The 20,521-nt window shown below is 43.9% G+C and overlaps 1 protein-coding gene across 2 annotated transcripts; it reads right to left on the bottom strand.

Annotated features, from left to right (window-relative positions):
* Positions 1–45: 45 nt before the first annotated feature.
* Positions 46–17,744, bottom strand: flvcr2a (FLVCR choline and putative heme transporter 2a). Of its 2 annotated transcripts, XM_030116509.1 has the most exons (12): positions 17,711–17,744; positions 14,690–15,348; positions 11,644–11,785; positions 10,706–10,846; positions 8,505–8,572; positions 8,135–8,238; positions 6,299–6,409; positions 5,222–5,327; positions 5,024–5,135; positions 4,311–4,375; positions 2,470–2,580; positions 46–2,233 (listed from the first exon to the last, which is right to left on the bottom strand). In XM_030116509.1, exons 2-12 carry the CDS (start codon positions 15,320–15,322, stop codon positions 2,168–2,170), a joined length of 1,659 nt encoding a protein of 552 aa, XP_029972369.1. In that variant the 5' UTR covers positions 15,323–15,348; positions 17,711–17,744; the 3' UTR covers positions 46–2,167. The 2 variants fall into 2 exon arrangements, with proteins under 2 accessions (XP_029972369.1, XP_029972370.1); XM_030116510.1 differs by lacking the exon at positions 2,470–2,580.
* Between the last annotated feature and the right edge of the window lie 2,777 nt (positions 17,745–20,521).

The following is a 20,521-nucleotide window of genomic DNA, read 5'->3' as shown; positions in this document are numbered from 1 at the left end:
TTTTGCATTAGTATAAAAATCCACCATCAGTCTGAAACTGTTTATTGCCATTTTAATCAGTTTACAGCTTAAAAAAAATGATGAAAAAAAAAATCCGCTCTTGAACAGGTTGCTACAGTGAGCGACGGGTCATCCTTTGTTGGGAGCAGCATGAAAAATCAGGTGGTCAGGGGGATGACTTCTTCATTTTTGACAAATAATCATGAGTAGAGGGTTAAAAATATAGAAATCACTGAGATAAGCTTCACTGCAAAACCACACAGTTAACAGCTGTAACAATACGAGTATATTAAGACTTAGTAGATCCTGGAATGAGAAGAGTTGTGCTTTTATTGCCTTTGTTTCCCACAAAAAAACAGTATCTTACATGAGAATTATTAAGAAATCCAGCATTTCAACCAGAAAGAGTCACATATGTCAATGTCAACAAATACTGGTTATATTTCTCAGAAACACGTTACAAGCTACAAAAAAACAAACAAAAAGCTCACAAAATAGTTCTTTCTTTACAAAGTTTGTTTGTGCTGACATTTTTCGTTCTGAAATCTCTTCCTGTAGAGATGGATTACGGCAGACGGGGAACCAAACTGACCTTTCACAGTGTACTCGGATGCACGGCATCGATCAGATTCTTACTGTGAGCAATACTCCGGAAAGCCACAGCCTTCATTCACCGGGATTATTCTCACAGCAGGGCAGAGAAAGAAACGCCCTCAGCCATGAAAAGACTTGAGCTCAGTTACACAGAAGACTGGTCCAACATTAGAACGCACAGCTTAAATAGTTAAGGCAGGAAATACCGTTTAATAACACCTATCTAAAGGTAAAGCTAAAGAAAGCTGGATGAATGTTGGAGTCAGTTCAGTAGCAGCATTACGATGACGACGACGTTCAACCCTTCAAGGTACAGCATGGAATATTTTTACTCCAAAAGAATAATACAGACTAAAGTTCTACTTACAGCTTTCAGCTATCTACAGTCTGATTAGCAAAGCAAGAGTTCAGCGCCGTTTACACGACAACGTTTCAGGTGAAAACGCAACATTTGAGTGTTTTCGTTTCAGGAAAGTTTCACGTTTTACGCTTTGAAAACAAAGTCTGAGTTTAAAAACTTGTTTCTACTACTGTAGTGTGCACAGAGACAGGAGTCGGAGTGTTTTCAAAAAGTTCCACCACGGGAGCTGTTGTTAAAAAGTTGCGTTTTCAGTAGCTCCGAGCACCGTTGTCGTGTAAACGGACAATCGAAACGATACAAAAGTTTAAAGTCTTGGTGTAAACGGGGCCTGAGAGACTCCCTGCTCCATCCAGTGCACCGGAAAGCCTTCACTTAAATCTTCAATATTGTAAGTTTGAAGTTTAAAAACTTGCTTCAGTTGTAAACCAGCAGGTCAACATGTGCAGTAATGTCACAGTTCAGGATGAAAAAACCCAGCAAGACAGCCGTTAATGAAAATTACTACAATACACAACAACTTAGTTGTGTTAGTCCCCTGTGTACAGTAAATCATATTTAGGTTTGTTTTTGGAAAATTCTCCTTATTTTCCAGGCACAGCAGTTCCCAGTCTCTCTTCCTTGGATCCCAACAGAGAGCTGCAGATAAACTCTCTAATCTGATTGGCCGAAGCATCACACTCACTAAATTAGACACGGGTCTGAATAAAAGTGCATCATGTAAACACTTTATCTGATCAGAGGAGGCGGTTCAACTGTGTTTATCCACTCAGCGTGCATGTAAACAGCAGGCATGATTTCCTCAACACCCAAGACTGGGAACCACTGTTCCAGTGTCAAAGATGGGATAGCAACATTATATCCCCTTTTGGTCACTTTTACAGCTTTCATTTGATTTTGTTGCGTTTGATTGTCATATAATGGCATTTAAAGTCATTGTTCTTTTAAGAAAGCAGTTTTTGAACGATGTTAGTATGGTAGAAATATAAAAACCTTCCAGTTCCTTCGCCATGTGTTGAAGTCTGGAGATCATCGAGTTGAGTTCTGCGGCATGGCGTCCGCACAGTACATGAAGAGCACAGCAGCTCTGATGGTCAGAAAGTGCCACAGACGACAGTTCAGGATCAGGATCAAGTCTTTGTGCTCTCGCCGTTCACAGCATGTTGATGTGTTTTTTGTTAACATATTAGTAGAAAGCGCCGTCCGGCTTCCTCCTTATAGCTTCCCCTCTTTCAAGATTTCGGGTGGAGAGACGCCTCCTTCCAGGTCAGCGGTGGTTTTCTGTGAAGGGACAGGAAGACAGAACCCTTCAGAACATGTTAAACATCACAGCATCTTCCATTTCCCTCCTGCACCAAACCAATGTTGAAAAAAACACATCGATAATAACAAGCATCTCCACCTCACTCAAACCGTGTGTGTGTGTGTGTGTGTGTGTGTGTGTGTGTGTGTGTGTGTGTGTGTGTGTGTGTGTGTGTGTGTGTGTGTGTGTTGCTGGGTCTTCACGGTGCCCCTACCTTGGCTGCTGCAGTGTGTTTTGCTCTAAATGAGGTTGTGCTGGCTTTGTGCCAGGGGCTGCTGCACTCTGTGGCCCCGTAGTCCTGCACCGACGACACGGAGCCTGCAGGCTGGAACGATAACTCGAGGGGTCACACTTCTCCGGGGGGCTGGGGGTGGGGGGCCAGCGGTGGAGACACCGCGACCTCCGCTTTAAAGAGTCATGCAGAAGCACCGCCTCCGACAGCAGACACACCCACCTGAACCACCCGGCAGGTGGAGTACTGCTGGAGTTTGATGTTTTAGCGAACTCCAGAGCACAAAATGTGAGATCAGACTGTGTTTAATACATGAAGACCTGCAGGAACACCACAGCTCTGGATGCAGGGCATCCACACCCTGATCTGGACCTGGGCTTGACCTGTTATTCTAAAGTTTTAACAAACTAACACCATTAAAATGCCTGTGCTTGACCTGTTATTCTAAAGTTTTAACAAACTAACACCATTAAAATGCCTCAGAGGTTGAATCTGACCACACAAAGAAGTGAAGGTTTCCTCAGGTCATTGATGTATTAATTAACATTCATTGATCCAAATTTATAGATGACTTGGTGCAAATTTGTTTTGTTTGTGTTTTAATTTTTCTATTTCCCAAATCACAACTTTTTCATTCTCAGATTGCAAAAGGTGGCTTATAATTTCTTATAAGTAACAATTTCTAAAACGGATGTACAACATGCTCGTACAACATCTGTGTGACAGCTGTCAGGCGCACCTATATAAAAGTGTTAAAGAAGCAGCTTTAAAGGAATACTCCGATGATATTGGACCAATGCCCTTTCCCTATTATTGACAAAGTGAGTGAATACCTTTTTTGTGTCTGTGCGTCCAGTGGCTGGATCCCAGCTGTTAGCATCGTAGTTAGCTTAGCTCAATTGCTGGAGGTGAATAGGAGTCAAAGCCGGACTGACGAAAGTGGACAAAATACTCCTTCCAGTGGTCCAGGGAATGGCGTATTAGCACGTGAAGTAAATCCGAAAGGTTATAAAACATTTTAAAAGACGTGTTTTCTTTTCAATCCGTTAAAATAACATTTTGATACACACAGATCTGCACAAGCATAGTGCTCCGCGGAAGGATATACTGGCGCACAGTGGCTGAGTCTATGGCTGCTACGCTGCTATGCTTTACTTCACGTGTTAATACGCCGTCCCCTGGACCACTGGAAGGACTATTTTGTCCACTTTTGTCAGTCCGGCTCTGTTTCCCCTTCACCTCCAGCAACTGAGCTAAGCTAATTACGATGCTAACAGCTGGGATCCAGCCACTGGACAAACGGGCACAAAAAAGGTATTTATGAGCTTGTCTCACTTTGTCAATGATAGGGATAGGGCATGGGTCCAAAATCTTCGGGGCATTCCTTTAAAGGTACAGTTTGTCTATTTTTTTTTCCCCCTTGATCTGTCCTGTAATACCACTCTGCACCACCAGGTGGTGTAGTGAGTCATTCTAGCACTCCTCATGCATGGAATTCAGGAAGAAAAGAAGCAGCAGATCAAAAAAATAGATTTAAAATTTACCAGTGTCGACTGTGACTCAGTAAACTTAAATCATTCATGCTGTACCTTTAAGACGCGGTGAGGTTTTATTGTAAACAGTGAGAGCATGCTGTTTGTGAGCGGCAGCTGCCGAAGCGGAGGTGAAGTGAGAGTTCCAGCAGTGCAGCCGCTGCATGCAATCAGTCCGCTGCACGCCACGGCGTGAGGCGAGATCTGACACCAGTCCTGACTGTGTGTGACACACACTCTCACACACACACACACACACACACACACACACACAGTCACATGCGTACTTACACTCACTGTCTGCACGTCCATCTGCAGGTTGGCCTTCTGCCGCCGAAGGTCAGATTTGATGAATCCTGTGACGGCAACGGAGCAAGTAAATTCCAGAGTTGCACAAACTCTGTAAGTATTTATTTTCAGTAAGAAAAACTCTGAACAACTCATTTTTAGAGATATTTTCTTCAAACTCGTCATCTAACTTCAAGTTTTTAGTCATTAAAGGAGGAATATTGAATCCTATGATGAAGCCGTGAAATCTTTTATGACTGCAGCATTCATTCTGATAATATGAAAAACATTTTTCTATAGAATATTAAAAGTTGGTTCAAACTGAAACTGAAAAACTAAAACTGAAGACTACAACATTAAAGTAGTGCTGTTCTTGTTTGGCGCTGAAACTGCTGAATGCTTCACAAACTGCACCGAAGAAGCAGGTGTGGAGCCGAGTCACACTTCAATTAACCAACAAATGCAAGATAACAAAAAGAAAAAAATCGCTGAGTGAGCTTTTTAAAGTTTTTCACTCAGTATTGTCACTTCTTGGTGATCTTTATAATTCAGCCACAAGGGGGCAGCATCCCCCTGTGAGAGATGCACTCACACCCACAGCAGGTTCCTCTCCTGAGACCACAGTGTAAAGTTCCCTTCAGCATCACTTAAATGCAAGAAAACTGACACAGGTTGACTGATTGGTGCTCTCAGCTCGGTTCTGGTTGATATCTTACCCGTCATCACTGTTCCTATGAGCAGAAAGATACACAGGAAGATGTTTCCAGCCAAGGTTCCCCATCTATCAATAATTTTCCCTTGAGCGATGGTGAAAATGATTCCAAAAATCTGAAGAGAGATGAACAATATCTTAAAAAATCTGAGCACGACCTCGGTTCGTCTTTCTGTGTCCATGTTTTGATGAGGCGCCTGACCTGAGCGGAGCAGTTCAGCAGACCAGACGAGGTTCCCTCTGACTCTGGGAAGGTCAGCTCCACCGCGAACTCAAAGCCCAGAGGCAGATATCCCGTCATGAAGAAGCTGCAGGCGAGCAAAAAGTTGAATTAAGAGATGAACTGAGGAGTAAAGGAGGACACACACACACACACACACACACACACACACACACACACACACACATCGCTGAATAATACATCCTGTCTGGATTTCAAGGAAAGAGTACCAGACAAAGAAATTGCCATGGAAACCACTTATGTGCATAATCAGCTTACTATAAATAGAAAAAATAATTACATGGGGAATGGAGCGGTGAGCCGGAGGAGATTTCATTTCGCTTTGGCAAAATGAAAGAAAAGCCGACATTTATGGAATTTGTTCACAGTAACTTCAGGTTTCAGTGTCGGATGGTTTAATGGTTACATATATTGTGCACGCACATTTTAATCTGCACATGAAGGGCTTTTTTTTAATTTAGTTTTCATTTCTTTTTGTTTACAAATTCAGATAAAGCAGAATTAATTTCCCATGAATACTGTGTTATTTTCCAATCTTAATCCCTTTATCCTATCATTATCTCTCTATCCAAATTCAACTTTCCATCCTACATATGCATATCTTATCATCTCCTCAGAGATGATATCCAGTATATGGAGTCCAGTGTATTCTATCTACTGCTACAACACAGGGTCCAAAGAGCAAATTAAGGTGTTTTTGATTGTTGTACTACTACATTTGTCCACCAGGTGGCAGCAGTGAGCTTTGTTTCCAGAGATCTATTCGTTTTAATGGAATATCAGTTACATATACATGATGTATGTGAACAACAGAAACATAAAAACCTGAGCTCTGGTGGCAAACTGGCTCGACACGGCCTCTTCAGACAAGAATTACAACATTTCCAATGATCTACGAACGTTTAAATGAGATATCTAACAGAGTTCTGAAGGTTAATTTTCAGTCTCAGTGTGTTGGTGGTTGAGTGTTAAAGGTTTAAAGCCCCTGTCTCCAGACTTTATGGTAACTGAGGCTGTTCTTCATTAATGGTTACCCACCCTAAAAGCCCAGCCGTGACGAACACCACCCACAGGTGGCCCAGGTTGAGGGTGAAGGCGTAGATCAGCATGCCGGCCAGGGACAGGACGTACACCACCAGGGTGGTCTGCCTGAGGAGAGACGGGGGGGTTAGATCAGTCATACATGAACATATTAGCCGGCTGGCGTTTCATATAAGGTCTATTGTAACTGTAAAAGCTGTAATCACCTCAGAAAGCCTCTTTAATCTGATCTCACTTTTACATTATTTTCGCTGGGGTCTCGTGTTCGCTTCATGCCAACCAAAGCTGATCGCAGACAAAATCCCTTTGTGTTAAGAATAAGAGCACATGAAGTGTACATTTCTGAGAGATCATGCCACAGTCTATATGTTGTATTAGAGATTAGAGTTAATCATTTCATCATGTGGCATCTCTGATCCCCTGCTAATGCAACAAACTACACACACGGGGATGAGTAAAAACAGTATGCAAATATGCCTGATCCCGAGAGAAAAACCCCTGAAATATGTTTTATTTATGAGGAAAGTTACAGCGGTCCACCTGTCACAACTCCAGCCATCTGCACAAACAGGCTTACCCCTGGTCAAGATGTCTCTTGTGCAACCACGCAGGAGAAAACGCTGCCAAACATTTCTGTTAACGGAGCACGGAGCTGCGGTTCCGTCCTCCAGGACAATGGGAGCGCGAGGCTCCGCATCCTGAAGGCACGTCAGGAATCTGAGGGAGTGGGATTTTTCCTCCCATCCTAACGGTTTTCATGCCCCATCGAGTGAAGGCAGCTCATCAAGCATCACGAACACGGCGAGCAGGTAAGAGGAAAGGGCTCGGTGGCTACGTTTTTTTTGTGTAAAGGAAATATCTGGACGGGAGTTTCCCCTGCTGCGTGCAGCCGCAGCGCTATCAGGGCTGAGATGTGGAGGGCCGGGAGTGTAAAGCCTGTCAGCTCACATGAGCCGAGAGCGGCTTCACGCTCAGATCCCGGCACTCACTCGCGTCTCCACTGGACAAAAGCTCTGATTTGCTGGGACGTCTCTCTGCGAGCGGGACATCCACTCACGGGGCCGAACACCGCAGAGAACAAAACAACTGAAATCACAGAGAAACCTCCGACTTCCTGGAGATCACACCGATCGATGGATTTCCGTGAACTCTGCTGCAAACATTGATTACTTTCAAACATTGGTTACTTTCACGTCCTTAGCTCAGTGAGTGCCTGAAAATAAAATAAACACTGATATTCTACAAATCAAAGTTTCATCGATTTCCTTTCACACGTGAAGCTTAAAGGTGCTGTAGGCAGGATTTTGCTAGTCAATGCTAATTTTTCTGTGTTTCCTTTGGATTAAATGTTAGAGTATCCATTGATAATCCTTTAGGAGTGTAGCATAATTGCACTACCGCGAGGGTGCAGCGTTTCCATCTGTCTCTGTTCTGAGCTGAAAAGGAATCTCGACAGCTCCAGGTATCTTTGACCAATCAGAAGAGCCCCTGTGGCTCTAACCATGATTGGTCGAGGGGCGTTCGTCGCACGTTCTTGTGGGAGGGGCTTAACTTGCGTAAGGGTGTGATGTCAGAGAAAACAGGACAGGATTGGCTGTGCTGGGTTTCAAATCGCCATCTTAGAAGGGTCAAATCGCCATCTTGCTTAGGTAAACCTAAGCAAGATGGCGGAGATGCAGAATCCTGCCTACAGCACCTTTAAAGATGACAAATCTTCAACACCTGACAGTCAGATTTCACTTCTTGTGTGTTTCTCTGAATCTTTCTGGATGTCAGAGAAGCTGCGGGGAGAGTTTGATTGCCTCTGAGTTGCGTTTCGGATCAATATCTTACTTGTAGGTTTTGGTCTTGTCCAGCCAGATGCCACATATGAGCGAACCCGCCATGCCAGCAATGACGATGGTCAGGCCGATTCTCCCAGCATTCACCTCTTCCCCCTGCCAGGAAATCATTGACATTTCTGGTTTACATTGCTTAGAAGACATTTAACTGGCAAAATGAACTCAATTCCACATAGATATTGTTTGCAAAAAAAGAAAAACAAACCATTTTTGACAATGAATTCATCACTTTAAATATTAGCAGCAACAAAATACGGCTTTACATAAAACATACAATAGTACATGTAATGAAGCTTACTTGGAGAAAAAAAAAGTTTGAAAACGGAATGAAAAGACAAACAAGCAGTGATCCAGACACTTACAGGGTAGTGTTCAATGATCATCCGGTTCAACAATGTGGAAATAGCATAGAAGCAGCCGACGTTCAGCCCTGCAGACATCAAAACACACACAAATACACAGACACACAAAAGATACGTTTTTATTTAACTGACCCTGCAATCTGAGAGTTCAATTAGACTGATATCATTTAACACTAGAGACTGAACTAACCCTATAAAAGGATTTCTTCTAACATGAAAAAACATTGTTTCAGCAGGAAACTCATCTTTCTGCCAATGAACACATGAAGCTAACCCTGGAATGTGTTTTACAGGTGTTTTAACCCTCATTTAACACCTGAGCAGGAGGAAAAAAAAAATATTCCACTCACTGTTAACGAGCCTATATTCCTATAACACACTTTTATCACAGCCACCTGCAGTGACTCTGGCTGGAGGAGACTTTCACTTCTGTTTAGACATTGTCCTTGTTTGATCATTGCACATGATAACAAAACATTCCAAGGGATTTTTAATGATTGCAACACTTTAGTGATAGAGACTATTCATCCCTGTGTGACACACTCTTATTGATAACTTCCTATTACCCTCACCTATGTGTTACAGGGCACTAGATGCCCGATATTTACCTGTATTTACCGGTATGATCACATATCAGAGGCAAAACTCTTCAGGCACAAAAAAAAAAGAAAACACCTGATTGTTTTGGCATGTTGAGGTCAGACGTTCAGCGAGGATCTAATCTGGATCCTCCTCTGTCAATCATTAATGGACCCATCATTAAGCGGGGACCTTTGAGCAGAAGAGCGACTTCTCAGAACGACCTTTAATTCAAGGGGACACATCGTCAGCATGTGCTGAGATGACACATCCTTATATCTGCTCGGCGCGTTTCCGCTAATGTGGCTATTTCAAGACTTTGTGACCTTTCACCTCAAAAATTCCAACAACATCCAGCACAGAGCGCTGATAAAAAATAAATATAGTGTTGGAATGTTTGATGACCTGCATGTTACGGTACAGTAATTAAGACGCCATCATAACACCGACGCCTTCCTCAAATCTAATCTCATTATCACTGTATAAACCCCTGAGGAGCCTTACAGGTCGCTAAATTTAATTTTGAGGATCGTGAACGTGGCACTCAGGACGGTTTCACTCTTTATAGATCCATCCATCTCATTTCCTGCTTTGTTCAAATGGCTCATGGTGGCAATTTCAGTCAGTTTCAGACCAGGGAAGAGCTATAAACCTTCAGATTTAAGATTGTCTTCTTACTTTTTTTTTTTTTTATAAATAGACCAAATAAGTGTCTCTGAATGTGGATCTGCTTTTGGTTTCTCTGTCAAAAAGAGTGAATCTTCTCACTCCGTGGCCAAATGTAGTATTTCTGTTTGTATTGAAGAGACTTGAAGTCCGCAGCATGGGGAAGGTTTTTCCTAAAGCCTAAAAATTTTCTTCCATGAGAAAACCACTGCTCGTGCAAAGGAACAAAAAAGACAACATCATCTGCAAAAGAGCAGAGATTTAAGCCTCCGCACCCTTTTTCCATGAAAATCAAAAAAAAAAAAAAACCCTCCCACTTAAATCTAGGGTCGGCAATCTCGGAGAACTAGCATGTAGCACGAATGTAGCATCTCCCAAGGCTCCGCCCAGCTCCCACCCCATTGGAGGAGCTCCCGTTGGGAGCGAACGCACTGGATGCGGAAGCGCCACGCGCACGGAAGCGCCACGCGCACGGAAGCGCCACGCGCACGGAAGCGCCACGCGCACGAAGTTTGTGATCGCCTCCAATGTTATTAACCTTTCTGACTGCCCGCACACAACGCGCATAGGAGCGCAGCGCGCCCGCTCCGCTTCGTTCTATTTTTCACGCGAGCCGCGAGCGCCAAGAGCTCCTTGGCAACGCGCGCGCGCTCTGAACCAGGGCCAGTGCACGCCATTGAAATGTACGCGCAGGGGGCTGGTAGAACGGCGAAGGGATTTGATTGGTTTCTGAAGAGCGGTCCGCGCCTTACGATTGGTCGGAGTTTTTACTGTCCTGTGGCCGCTACAGTTGTCAGATTTTTTCCGCACCTTTTTCCGTCCACATAATGTATTGACTTCTCCCAGGGGGCAAGGAGCATTTCACTCAGTATGACAAAAAGTGCTTTTGGACAACATCGTCTACCCTAACTTTAATATGACATATATGGACAAAGCTTCACAAGTGTGAAACTGACCGTAGCTGATCACCAGCAGCATGAAGGGCTTGTTCCGCAGGAGTCTGAGGATGGAGGCCATGTAGGAGTACTCATCGGGCTGCATGCTGCGGGCCTGGGCCTGGGCCTGGGAGGGGGGGATCTCTGGTCTCTCCTGGAACACTGAAACACACACACAGGTTCATCAAGGATTGTTTTTTCCTCAACTTGAGTGCCGTGAGCTGACTGTGCCCCTGTAAGTGTGTGTGTGCCACACAACAGCAGCTCCGCCTGCGTGTAAAGACGAGATAAACCCGACTCCAAACAGCCTGATTGTTTTTAACAATCTGGAGATTCAGCCGACGGGGCAAAGCAGCTATCTGTGCTGTCATTTAATTGACGTTTATTGTCTTCGGTTCAGATTTCTATTGCTCTTTATCTGTTTTTTATCCAACCAGTAGAGTTATGGAAGGAAAGCTCAGGGGATTTTGTAACACTGAGATGAGACAAATGACCAAAACTACTTTTTTTATAAAATACATGGAGTCCAAGAACGTCTCATCAAAAAGTGGACAATTACAGCGATTACTGCAGCTGCTCATCGAGAGGACGGCGAAGCTGTGCAGCCTCTCAGCAGAAAGCACGTTTCAGGGACACGCAGGGAATTTCTCCGCAGCGTCAGCTGAGACTGAGCCAAACAAGAAGCTGGAACGGGAAACGAGTCAATCATTCGTTCATAATTCAGCTTTAATGTTGCGACAGTGATCGAGGAAATGACACTGAAAACCATAAAGTGTCAGAACGACTGCCTGTTTGAAATACACCCCCTCCAGCCGGAGGAGCCGTGGGACAGCGAGCGTTGGGAAGGATGTGCAGCGAGCTATCAGCCACGTGAGAGCGGGACGACAGCTCTGCGTGAGACTGCGTGTGCGTAACATTTCAGTTCAGCTGACAGAGACGATTCGATTCTCCAGACTCACCGATGACCACGAGGACGAAGATGAGCGTGGCCGCGCCGGCGCTGATGTAGAACATGATTCTGATGTGGTGGGCCAGGCTGTCCATATCGTCCACGTTGGGCACCAGGATGGGGGGCAGCAGGAACCCGATGGCGATGCCCATCTGAAGAGGAGAGTACAGCATTTAGCAGTTCAAGCACACAGTTCGGCGGCTTGTTGAACACTTTGGGGAACTTCATTTAAAAAAGCAGTAGGAAGGAGAAAGTGCAATGGTCAAGGAGATCTGTAAAAAATAAAGGAACAAATTGCAAGACTGGCTCTCAGCACAACATATCTACACTTCTGTCTAAATCAGATCATTTGTCAACAGTCTGTGTAATGTAAAGCACTGGACTGAGGCCGCAGGGTTTCAGGAGCAGTGCCAGATTCCTCAGGTTCCTACGACATGAGGAACATTCCAGAGGGGACAGCAGCTGACTTGGAGTCATAATTTCCCATCCCACCGCTGATAGGTCTCCACTGTGGATCCCTAAGCATGACCCTTGACCCCCATCAGCTCCCCTAATGTGGCTGTTCAATGCATTCCAAGAAATAGGGTGGCTAAATGTGGAAAAGGAATTTCTCCAAGGTGATTGATAAAAGAAAAAATACTGATTACAGCATCTGTTTACTGAGTATCATCGGCCTTGTTTTCAAATGAAGATGTAACAGAATAAATAAAAGATGAATCCAGGAGGACAGGGAAGGAATTGTGAAGAAGGTTTGGGGATGATTCTGCCAAGCAGAGATTTTTTTTTTATCCATTGAGAAGAAAAAAAATAAGTAAAAAATGGAAGGAAGAACTATAGATACAAGTATTCATTTGAAGCATAATAGAGACAAATATAAATGTAGCTTTAGTGAGTATAACAAGGATGACAGTTCCAGGCTATAAATGAGGACATAACAGATAGTGTAAAGGCCTTTAACTAGCAGGGAAACAGTTTTAGGCCCTATTTACATGTTTCAAGTGAAAATGCATCGTTTCCGTGTCTCAATTTCAGAAAACTTTAGTGTTTACGTGGCAACGTTTTGAAAACAATGTCCGTTTACACAGAAACAGCACTATGGCACATACACACACCGTCACACACTCTAATCATAGTGTGTGTTAATTAACAAGCAGAAAGCCTTCATGAAATCTTGCATAAGTTTTTTGTCTCAGCTGGGTCGGACTTACTTCTGGCACACAAACTGTTGACGGTGCCTCATCCTGTGAACCGGTTCTTAATGTCAGAGGGGACGTGGAAACCACCCGGGGGTATCAGGTTCTGGGGCGTGAAGCCAAGAGGAACCGGGTCGTGGTGAGAAAGTAAACGTCAACAACAATGCGAGCTTTCATCCTCGGCGGCGGGGAGCGGGACGGAGGCACGAGAACAGAACAGGCCCCACAATGACCGGCGCGCTCCGTGTTTGGGCGCACGCAGGTGAGCGAGCACACACTTCAAATGGGGAGGAGAACCGAGGCCGGCGGGGGGTGGGGGGGGGGTCTATTTGTGTGCGGTGTCAAAGATCAAAGCTGCACATATTGTGAAAACCAAATTCTTTGCATGGATCATGTTGATATTGGCGTATTTAAAAGTAGAAAATCGGTTTCATCTAAACGTTGCTACTCTATAAACCAGTAGTTCTCTGAGACCCCAGACTGATTCTACCAAACGGGAGAAATTGGACAAAACAAAATTTAAAAAAAAGAGGCTTTTAGGACAAAGTATTTCAATTTTCAGACACACACACACACACACACACTGTTATTCCAGGAACGCAGCAGTCTAGGTGTAGCTCTCATTGTATAGATTTTGTTTTGCTGTTTTAACCCCAGCTGTTCAGAGAGAGAGACGGTTCGTGGAAATCACCCACCATCCCCAGCAATTTCCCCTGGCCAGAGAGAACAAATCACACACATGCACACACACACACATACACGCACATACATACATGAACATATAGGAAATCCCTTTGAACACGTACACAATCCCCTTTTAATGTCTTCAGATTGAGCCCCACTCGTTTTCTGTCTTACTAAACTTCGCCAAACTGCTGCAGTGGAATTCACACTTCAACACAGAAACGTTTTACTTTCAAAGAAGACAAACTGGATTTATCTGTTTCCAAAATGTTTGCTAAAAGAGGAACTCAGTATTTGACTTGTTGTCTTTGTAATACTTCCTGTTAAACAGCGCAGGATGAAGAAGTTGCTGCTTTAGAGCCAGTGGGATTATTTCTACACAGAGAAAACTGTGTATTTCTCATATTTGGTTGCATATCTAAGAAACATATAATTTAGCTTCATTGTTCACACTTGAAAAGTGATTTGATTATTACAGATCAGCTGAATCAAACGCATGAAAGTGACAAGTTAATAATGGGCTAGGAAGTAACTAATAGTTTACAAAGGTTTTCTTTACTGTACATGTTCTTGTATTGAAGTACTTTTAAGCATTTTAACAATAGCTGTACTTGAGTGCACATTTTCAGTCCCTTTTCCACCTCTAGATTCAGATATAAGGATTTCTTTCAGCTCAACCAGCACATTTAGTTTTATCGCTTTGACTTATATAAGACCCTGGTGTAGTTTTAACAGTCTATATCTGATTGACTCAGTCAAAATGTGTTTTAAAGAGCTCAGCTTTGTTTATAAAAAGCATATTTGCATTTTTTTTCTTCAAGAGGATGTTACTTCATTCAAATTCTTGCATTTTTACACAAAATGTAACATTTTCAACAGAATGGTTGCTGTGTTTAATGAGCAATGAAGCCTTTCAGAGAGAAAACTCATGTAAAGTTTGAGCTTTAACTTTCACAGCTGTGAGAAATCCTGGAGGAAAGACGAAAGACGAGAAACTAACAGTTCGGCTTTCCAGTGCTGAGCAGCACTCCAGGAAAGAGGCTGGACTTCAGAGGAGAAACGATTAAACCGCACATCAAGATGGCAGACAAGATCGAACAACGCTCTCCTCCTCACAGAGGTTTCCTTCAGCCCAGTGGACAAAGAGACACACACACACACACACACACACACACACACCTGGTTTCCCAGAACGCCGATGGAGCACGCCGTGGACACCTCCTGCTGCCCGAACCACAGCGAGGCCAGCCGGGACGGGACGCCCAGGACGAACACCGTGGCCACCGAGCACACAAACTGCCCCAGGAAGGTCATGGCGAACATGGCGGGGTCGGCCGTGCCGGTCTTGATCCAGGCGCCGATGCAGTTGAAGGCGGCGCCGGCCACCACCACGTCGCGGAGGCCCCGCCGGTCCAGCATCCAGGTGACGGGCAGGACGAGCGGGACGTACGTCAGGAAGTAGACCATGGAGAGCCAGTCGACTGCGGCGGCGCCGACGCCGTAGAAGCGCGTGAAGATGTTGCTGATGATGCCGTACTGCAGCCACATGAAGGCGTTGCTCATGGAGTAGAGGCAGAAGACGAGCAGCATCGCCCACCTCCGATTCAGCAGCTTGGTCTCCATCAGCGGGAAGAGCTGGGCCGCGTCCGAGTCCTCAGCCTCCGGGCCGCCGCCGCCGCCGGTCCCGAAGGCCAGGTGGCGTTTGCATTCTCCAAAGCCAGTCCTGTCCCTCCTCGCCGGGGAGGGACTGTCGTCCCCGGCGTCTCCGGGACAATCCGTCCACTCCGCAGAGAGCAGGTCCTGGGAACTCATCTTTCCCTCCAGGCCTCAGTCACCAGCTGGAGGGAAGAGCAAATATTCCTTCTTGGTGTGTGAGCGCTGGGAGCGCGGAGCGGTTTACCTGGCAGGCCCTTCCCTCCCACCCAGCAGGCGCCGCCTTAACAAGCCCAGCTGAGCCGGACCCGAGGTGGATCTGGGGTTCAGTTTGAATATGACGAGCTCGGATCGCAGCCGGCAGCGCTGAGGTCATTTTAAGGCTCGTGAGAGAAAAGAAACCCTGGTTTTACTGCAGAGTCTGACTGAGGCTCACATGACGAGCAGGGCGGAGGTAAAGTCCACCGAGCGTGATGCTCGGCAGAAAGAGCAAGTTCATCAAAAATCCTGAGACGGAACAAAGTGGCATCTGTTTGTTTGTAGCGACGATTCAAATCAGAGCTGCACCATATGAGGGGAAGCTGCGACGTCGAGTCCTGTGATGAGGAGGAAGCCATTTTTTACAAATTCCATCAAAGTGTGATCGAGCAGTTACTTTATAATTTCTTGAATTTGATGTTTTTGGTAATTTGCCTTCATTTTTATCAAATTTACATTTCTGCACTTCTGACCGCTGGCCCGTATCCCCAGGTATGAAATAACAAATTACATTTTTACATTTTTAAATGAATCTCACTTTTCTTTTCTTTATCATCATGCTGAATTCTCAGAGCCTGCATGCAGAGCGCACGGAGATCAACTGGCAGAAAGAAAAGGAAACTAATGTGTATTTATGACAGGAAAACATTACTACTGTGGAAACAGATTAAAGGTTCTGTTACTTCCAGAGGGACATAAAACTTCACTAACTGCGTGTTATTAATTTCATTACAGTAATCAGTAACTAGCAGTAGCCTTCAAAGCACCTTGTGGCATTCAATAGAGTCAAAATGGCCAATAACATCATTCCTACTAGTAGGATAATAAAAAGAACATTCTCGATGTAATGAAGCCAATATCTCAGTGTAATAACTGACTAATAATCTAACAAAATGGAATATTATTGAAAGAGAATGCTGTATTGTATTAATATCAATAAGAATGATTATGAGAGCGATGGATGAAATCCACTAATTCTATTTGCAATCAATTTAAACTGTACAAACACTGAAAAAACGTCCTTTACTTCCTGAAAGTTCAGTCCTATTCATGTATTATGACAATAGATGCTGCAGTTATTGCATTTTTAAATAATGGTAATAACCAATCTATAATGTAATAACTGAATAAATCATTGTTGAAATCTTATTTCAATTCATTTTTTTACATAATTGGCTTTATTACATTTAAAATGACCTGGTTAACGACTGTTGCGTTAATAGTTGTTGCAAACCTTAATAATAAGATGTTTTAAGATTCCTTGTAGGATATTTTTTGTGTTCTCTGACCTGTGCAGTGACAGTCATGAACCAAATGTTCAGCTCGGACTGACTTCATGTGTCTGGACCACAGATGTGGTTTGTCTCGTGCACGGCGGTCCGGGGGGACGGACAGTGAACACTTCAATGGTTCTGCCTCATTATTAAACGGTTCCAATTTGAACGTTTTGTTTGATCCTTGACTTTAATACGTCCAAAACCGTCTTATTCGTGGCTGAACCTCCACCCCGACAAACCTAAACTACATGAGGCAGGAGTTAAAAAGATGACTGGAGGGTTAAAGGTCAGTGATTTGATCCATACCTGTCAGGTAAGTGTTTAAGCATGATATTATTATTACTTATAAAAAAATAAATCTGCCAGTTTCCTTACAACTTCACTTATTTAATCTTCTGCCCACCATCCATACATCCAGAGTGTCCAACACATATTAGTTCACATGCCGGTTTTGGCCCACTGGCCTTATGTTGGGAACCTCTGCCCTAATTCAAAGGTCTGCATCATATTTTGCATTTCTAAAGCTGTGAAGCTGTAAGCTGTATGGAAGATGCTTAATAAATATTCTAGGTCTCACCACTCCACAGTCAGAGGCATTTCTCTTTTTATTGCCCCTCCTCCTGCCCCTAACTGCCCCGCCTGCCGGGGCAGATCCATGAATGGAAGGAGTGAAGGGAAGAAAAGGAGAGCCCAGGAGGAAAAACACTCATGATATCGAAACTACAACCCCAAATCCACCTGGCGGTTACTCCTCACACGTACACGGGCACAGACACGCACATAAACACACACACCGATATCTGCTCAGAACCTATTAATAAGGCTGGAGTTGCTCAACCTTGGTTGGTTTCTACAGACGCGCGTTCGGCGTGCGTAAAAGCGCAATAACCCTTTTTACGCGCCGCTGATAGCGCGATTATAACACGATTTCACAGCTAAACGCCGCGACACCAGGCTGAGAATTTATCGCTAAATTAATAAAGGCGTGTAAATAAAAGCAGTGCCGGTTTACCTGGAGCGGGGCGACATGGGTAAACTATCAAACTCCAGTGAATCAGTGCGCTGTGAAAGCAGAAGGTGGCGCAGCGAACACGTCATTTCCCATCAGGCCGCCCTCAAAATAAAGAAGGACTGAGGAAAATCTGGACCAGACAGCTAACAGACAGACAAACCTGTCATTTTCTAGTTAACATGGCAAGATATTGTGTTTTTGGGTATTTCTTTCTTTCTTTCTTTCTTTCTTTCTTTCTTTCTTTCTTTTTCATAAAATAAAATCAAAATATGAGAAATTTGTGAGGGCTCCAAAAATTTTAATTTCACCACCAGAAGCCAATATTTGATCCAGCTCATAGAATAAATGAGAATTATTATGTTTTCAGAAAGATGAATTGTATTTCTGTGGGAGCCATTCATCATTTCTATGATTTGGCCTCTAGGGGGAGCAGGATGGGTGGAGTGCAGGAGCACACAGGTGATGAGCTGCAGGTGTGCCAGAGAGGGACTTAAAATGTACATCATCCCATCCCCAGTCTGGACTGACACAGTTTGGGGTTCCTACTGAAGGTGGAGAGGGAGAAGTGTTTTGGACTCGTCTCCACGGAGAGCCAGTCATGACGTATTCCACCGGTGAAGTGTTTGGGTGTGGTGACCCATTTATTTTCCTCATTTACATATAAACTTTACAGGCACACGGTCGGAGCACGCGAGCTCACAGATACCATTTCTTTTACCCACGGCGACAGAAACACGCCGAACACGTCGAACACGTCTGGCACAACCACGATACGCACGGTCAAACACGCCCGAACAAGGTCAAGAGTGTTTACTGTCCCTCTCTGGCACACCTGCAGCTCATCACCTGTGTGCTCCTTACATGCCTCCACCCATCCTGCTGCCTCCAGAGGTCAAATCACAGAAATGAGAAATGGCTCCTACAATTTCTCAAGTTTCAATCAGCATACAAGCATTTCTTTTTTATTATCTTGAAATCCATCCAGTAACAGTGGCCTCTACCTCTTTCAAATGTGCCATATTTTACCAAAGAAACAAATTATTTATACATTTTTGGAAAATTGACAAGTAGGCCGCAGGGACAAAAGCCACATCTGGGTCATTTCTCCACACCTCTTTCGTCTTTCATCTGCCAAACCACAATATCAAGGTTTCAGAGATCTGTGAAGCCTGTGTGGATGCTGGAGAGGTTTCCACTGCATCAAAGGGTAAATACAGACCGAAAATCACGCACAAAGATCCACCCTTGACCAATTTCGACTCAGCAATTCTATTTTTGAACTGTGCTAGAAAAACTGAAGGCCCAAGAGAAAAGCAACCGCCACACAGGTAGAACATGCAAACATCACATAGCCGGACCTCCAGGGTGGGGATCAATAAATCAGTGATTTCATTTGTGCTATGGAGGCTTCCACACACAGTCTGACTCTCATCGGAGGACTGCTTTCATTAAAGTCAAGTGAAGAGGATTGAATGAAGGCGTTTGACATAAACTGAGAAATACGGAAAATCCATGAACCCTGAGAGCTTCATTAATGTCAGCAGGCACTAAGTTCATTCACAAGAGCCTCAAACCCCCCCCCCCCCCCCCCCCACACACACACACACACATTTTCATAGATTTGCTTTCTTAAACGTGACTATATAAAAAAAAGCAACAATTTTCCACATAAAATCTTGATTTTTGACACATCCCATAATGTGAGGGAATAGCAATAAAAACACATCTGCACACACTTTTCACTGTACTTCTCAGTAAATAGTGCAACGCAGAGTGTGATGTAGATATTTTGAGTGTTCAAACCTCAGAGGAAATAAAGACAAAGGAGAGAAAGCCCTGCTGGTTCGCCTACACAGCCATATTTCATTTTGTGAAAGACTCATTACAAAGCTGGAATATTTTCTCAGAGAAAAAATAAATAAAGATGAAGTAAAAAATCTCCTTCAAATGATCCCAGGCAAAAATAAAAATGCTGATCATGACTTTTCAGTTGCAAAATACTGCATTAGAATGCATTAACAGGCTGAATATCAGAGGTGTTACACATGCTGAGGTAAATATTGAGGTTATAACTTGTGTGTTTGTCTTCGTAAGTCACAATATGTCCCAAAATAATGATCACAATGCTTTTTTGTGGCTGCTTTTGAAAAAAAAAAAAGATCCTGGTCCCACTGTATTTTCAGGACTTTTGCAAATAGTTTCAGATAAGAGGCTCAAAAAATTATGGCTTAAGAAGATTTATGCAAAGCAGAGCAACTCTGGCACCAAAGCGAGGGGTCAGTAGCTCAGTTCTGGAAATGTGAAGATATAACTGAATTCCAGTCCAGCCTTGGGTTTAATTATCATGAATAATGGAACTGGCAATCAAGAACATCATTCTGACTTTATCAGTCCAAAATCAAATCATAAACCTAAAAAACATCATCATATTATTGATTATTGCACATTTTCATGGGATATATTGCACATTTCAGTTTTTCAACTTATATTTTAAAATGTTTTTCTTTATATTCTCCATGTTGTTGTTTTTAGGTGATGTACTCAGGATTTTTTTCATTTCAAGGCATGAAATCTGGTGCGCCAAGTGGAGCAGAATTAGAGGTATTATCCTTCACAAGAAGACTTAAAGTCAAAGGTCATCCACGCCTTTCGGACCCTCGTGGACAAAAACGACTGAAAGGTGTTGGGAACCAGGCAGAACCCTGTCCCTCCACTCACCTGGTTGCCGAAGACCCCGATGGAGCAGGCGGTGGACACCTCGTCCGGCCCGAACCAGACGGAGGCGAGGCGGGCGGGCATCCCCAGGATGAA

Source organism: Salarias fasciatus, chromosome 19 (genome assembly GCF_902148845.1).
Source record: "Salarias fasciatus chromosome 19, fSalaFa1.1, whole genome shotgun sequence".
NCBI classification, from domain to species: Eukaryota; Metazoa; Chordata; class Actinopteri; order Blenniiformes; family Blenniidae; genus Salarias; species Salarias fasciatus.
This window is presented reverse-complemented; position numbering and strand designations above follow the sequence as displayed.

Bases quoted from the DNA above. Each gene is read 5' to 3' on its own strand.
- flvcr2a (XM_030116509.1), bottom strand. From the start codon at position 15,322: ATGAGTTCCCAGGACCTGCTCTCTGCGGAGTGGACGGATTGTCCCGGA. The intron at 6,410-8,134 runs GTAAGATATTGA...GTCTCTCCTCAG, and splicing joins GACAAGACCAAAACCTACAA to GCAGACCACCCTGGTGGTGT. The intron at 5,328-6,298 runs GTGGGTAACCAT...GCTCGCCTGCAG, and splicing joins GTCACGGCTGGGCTTTTAGG to CTTCTTCATGACGGGATATC.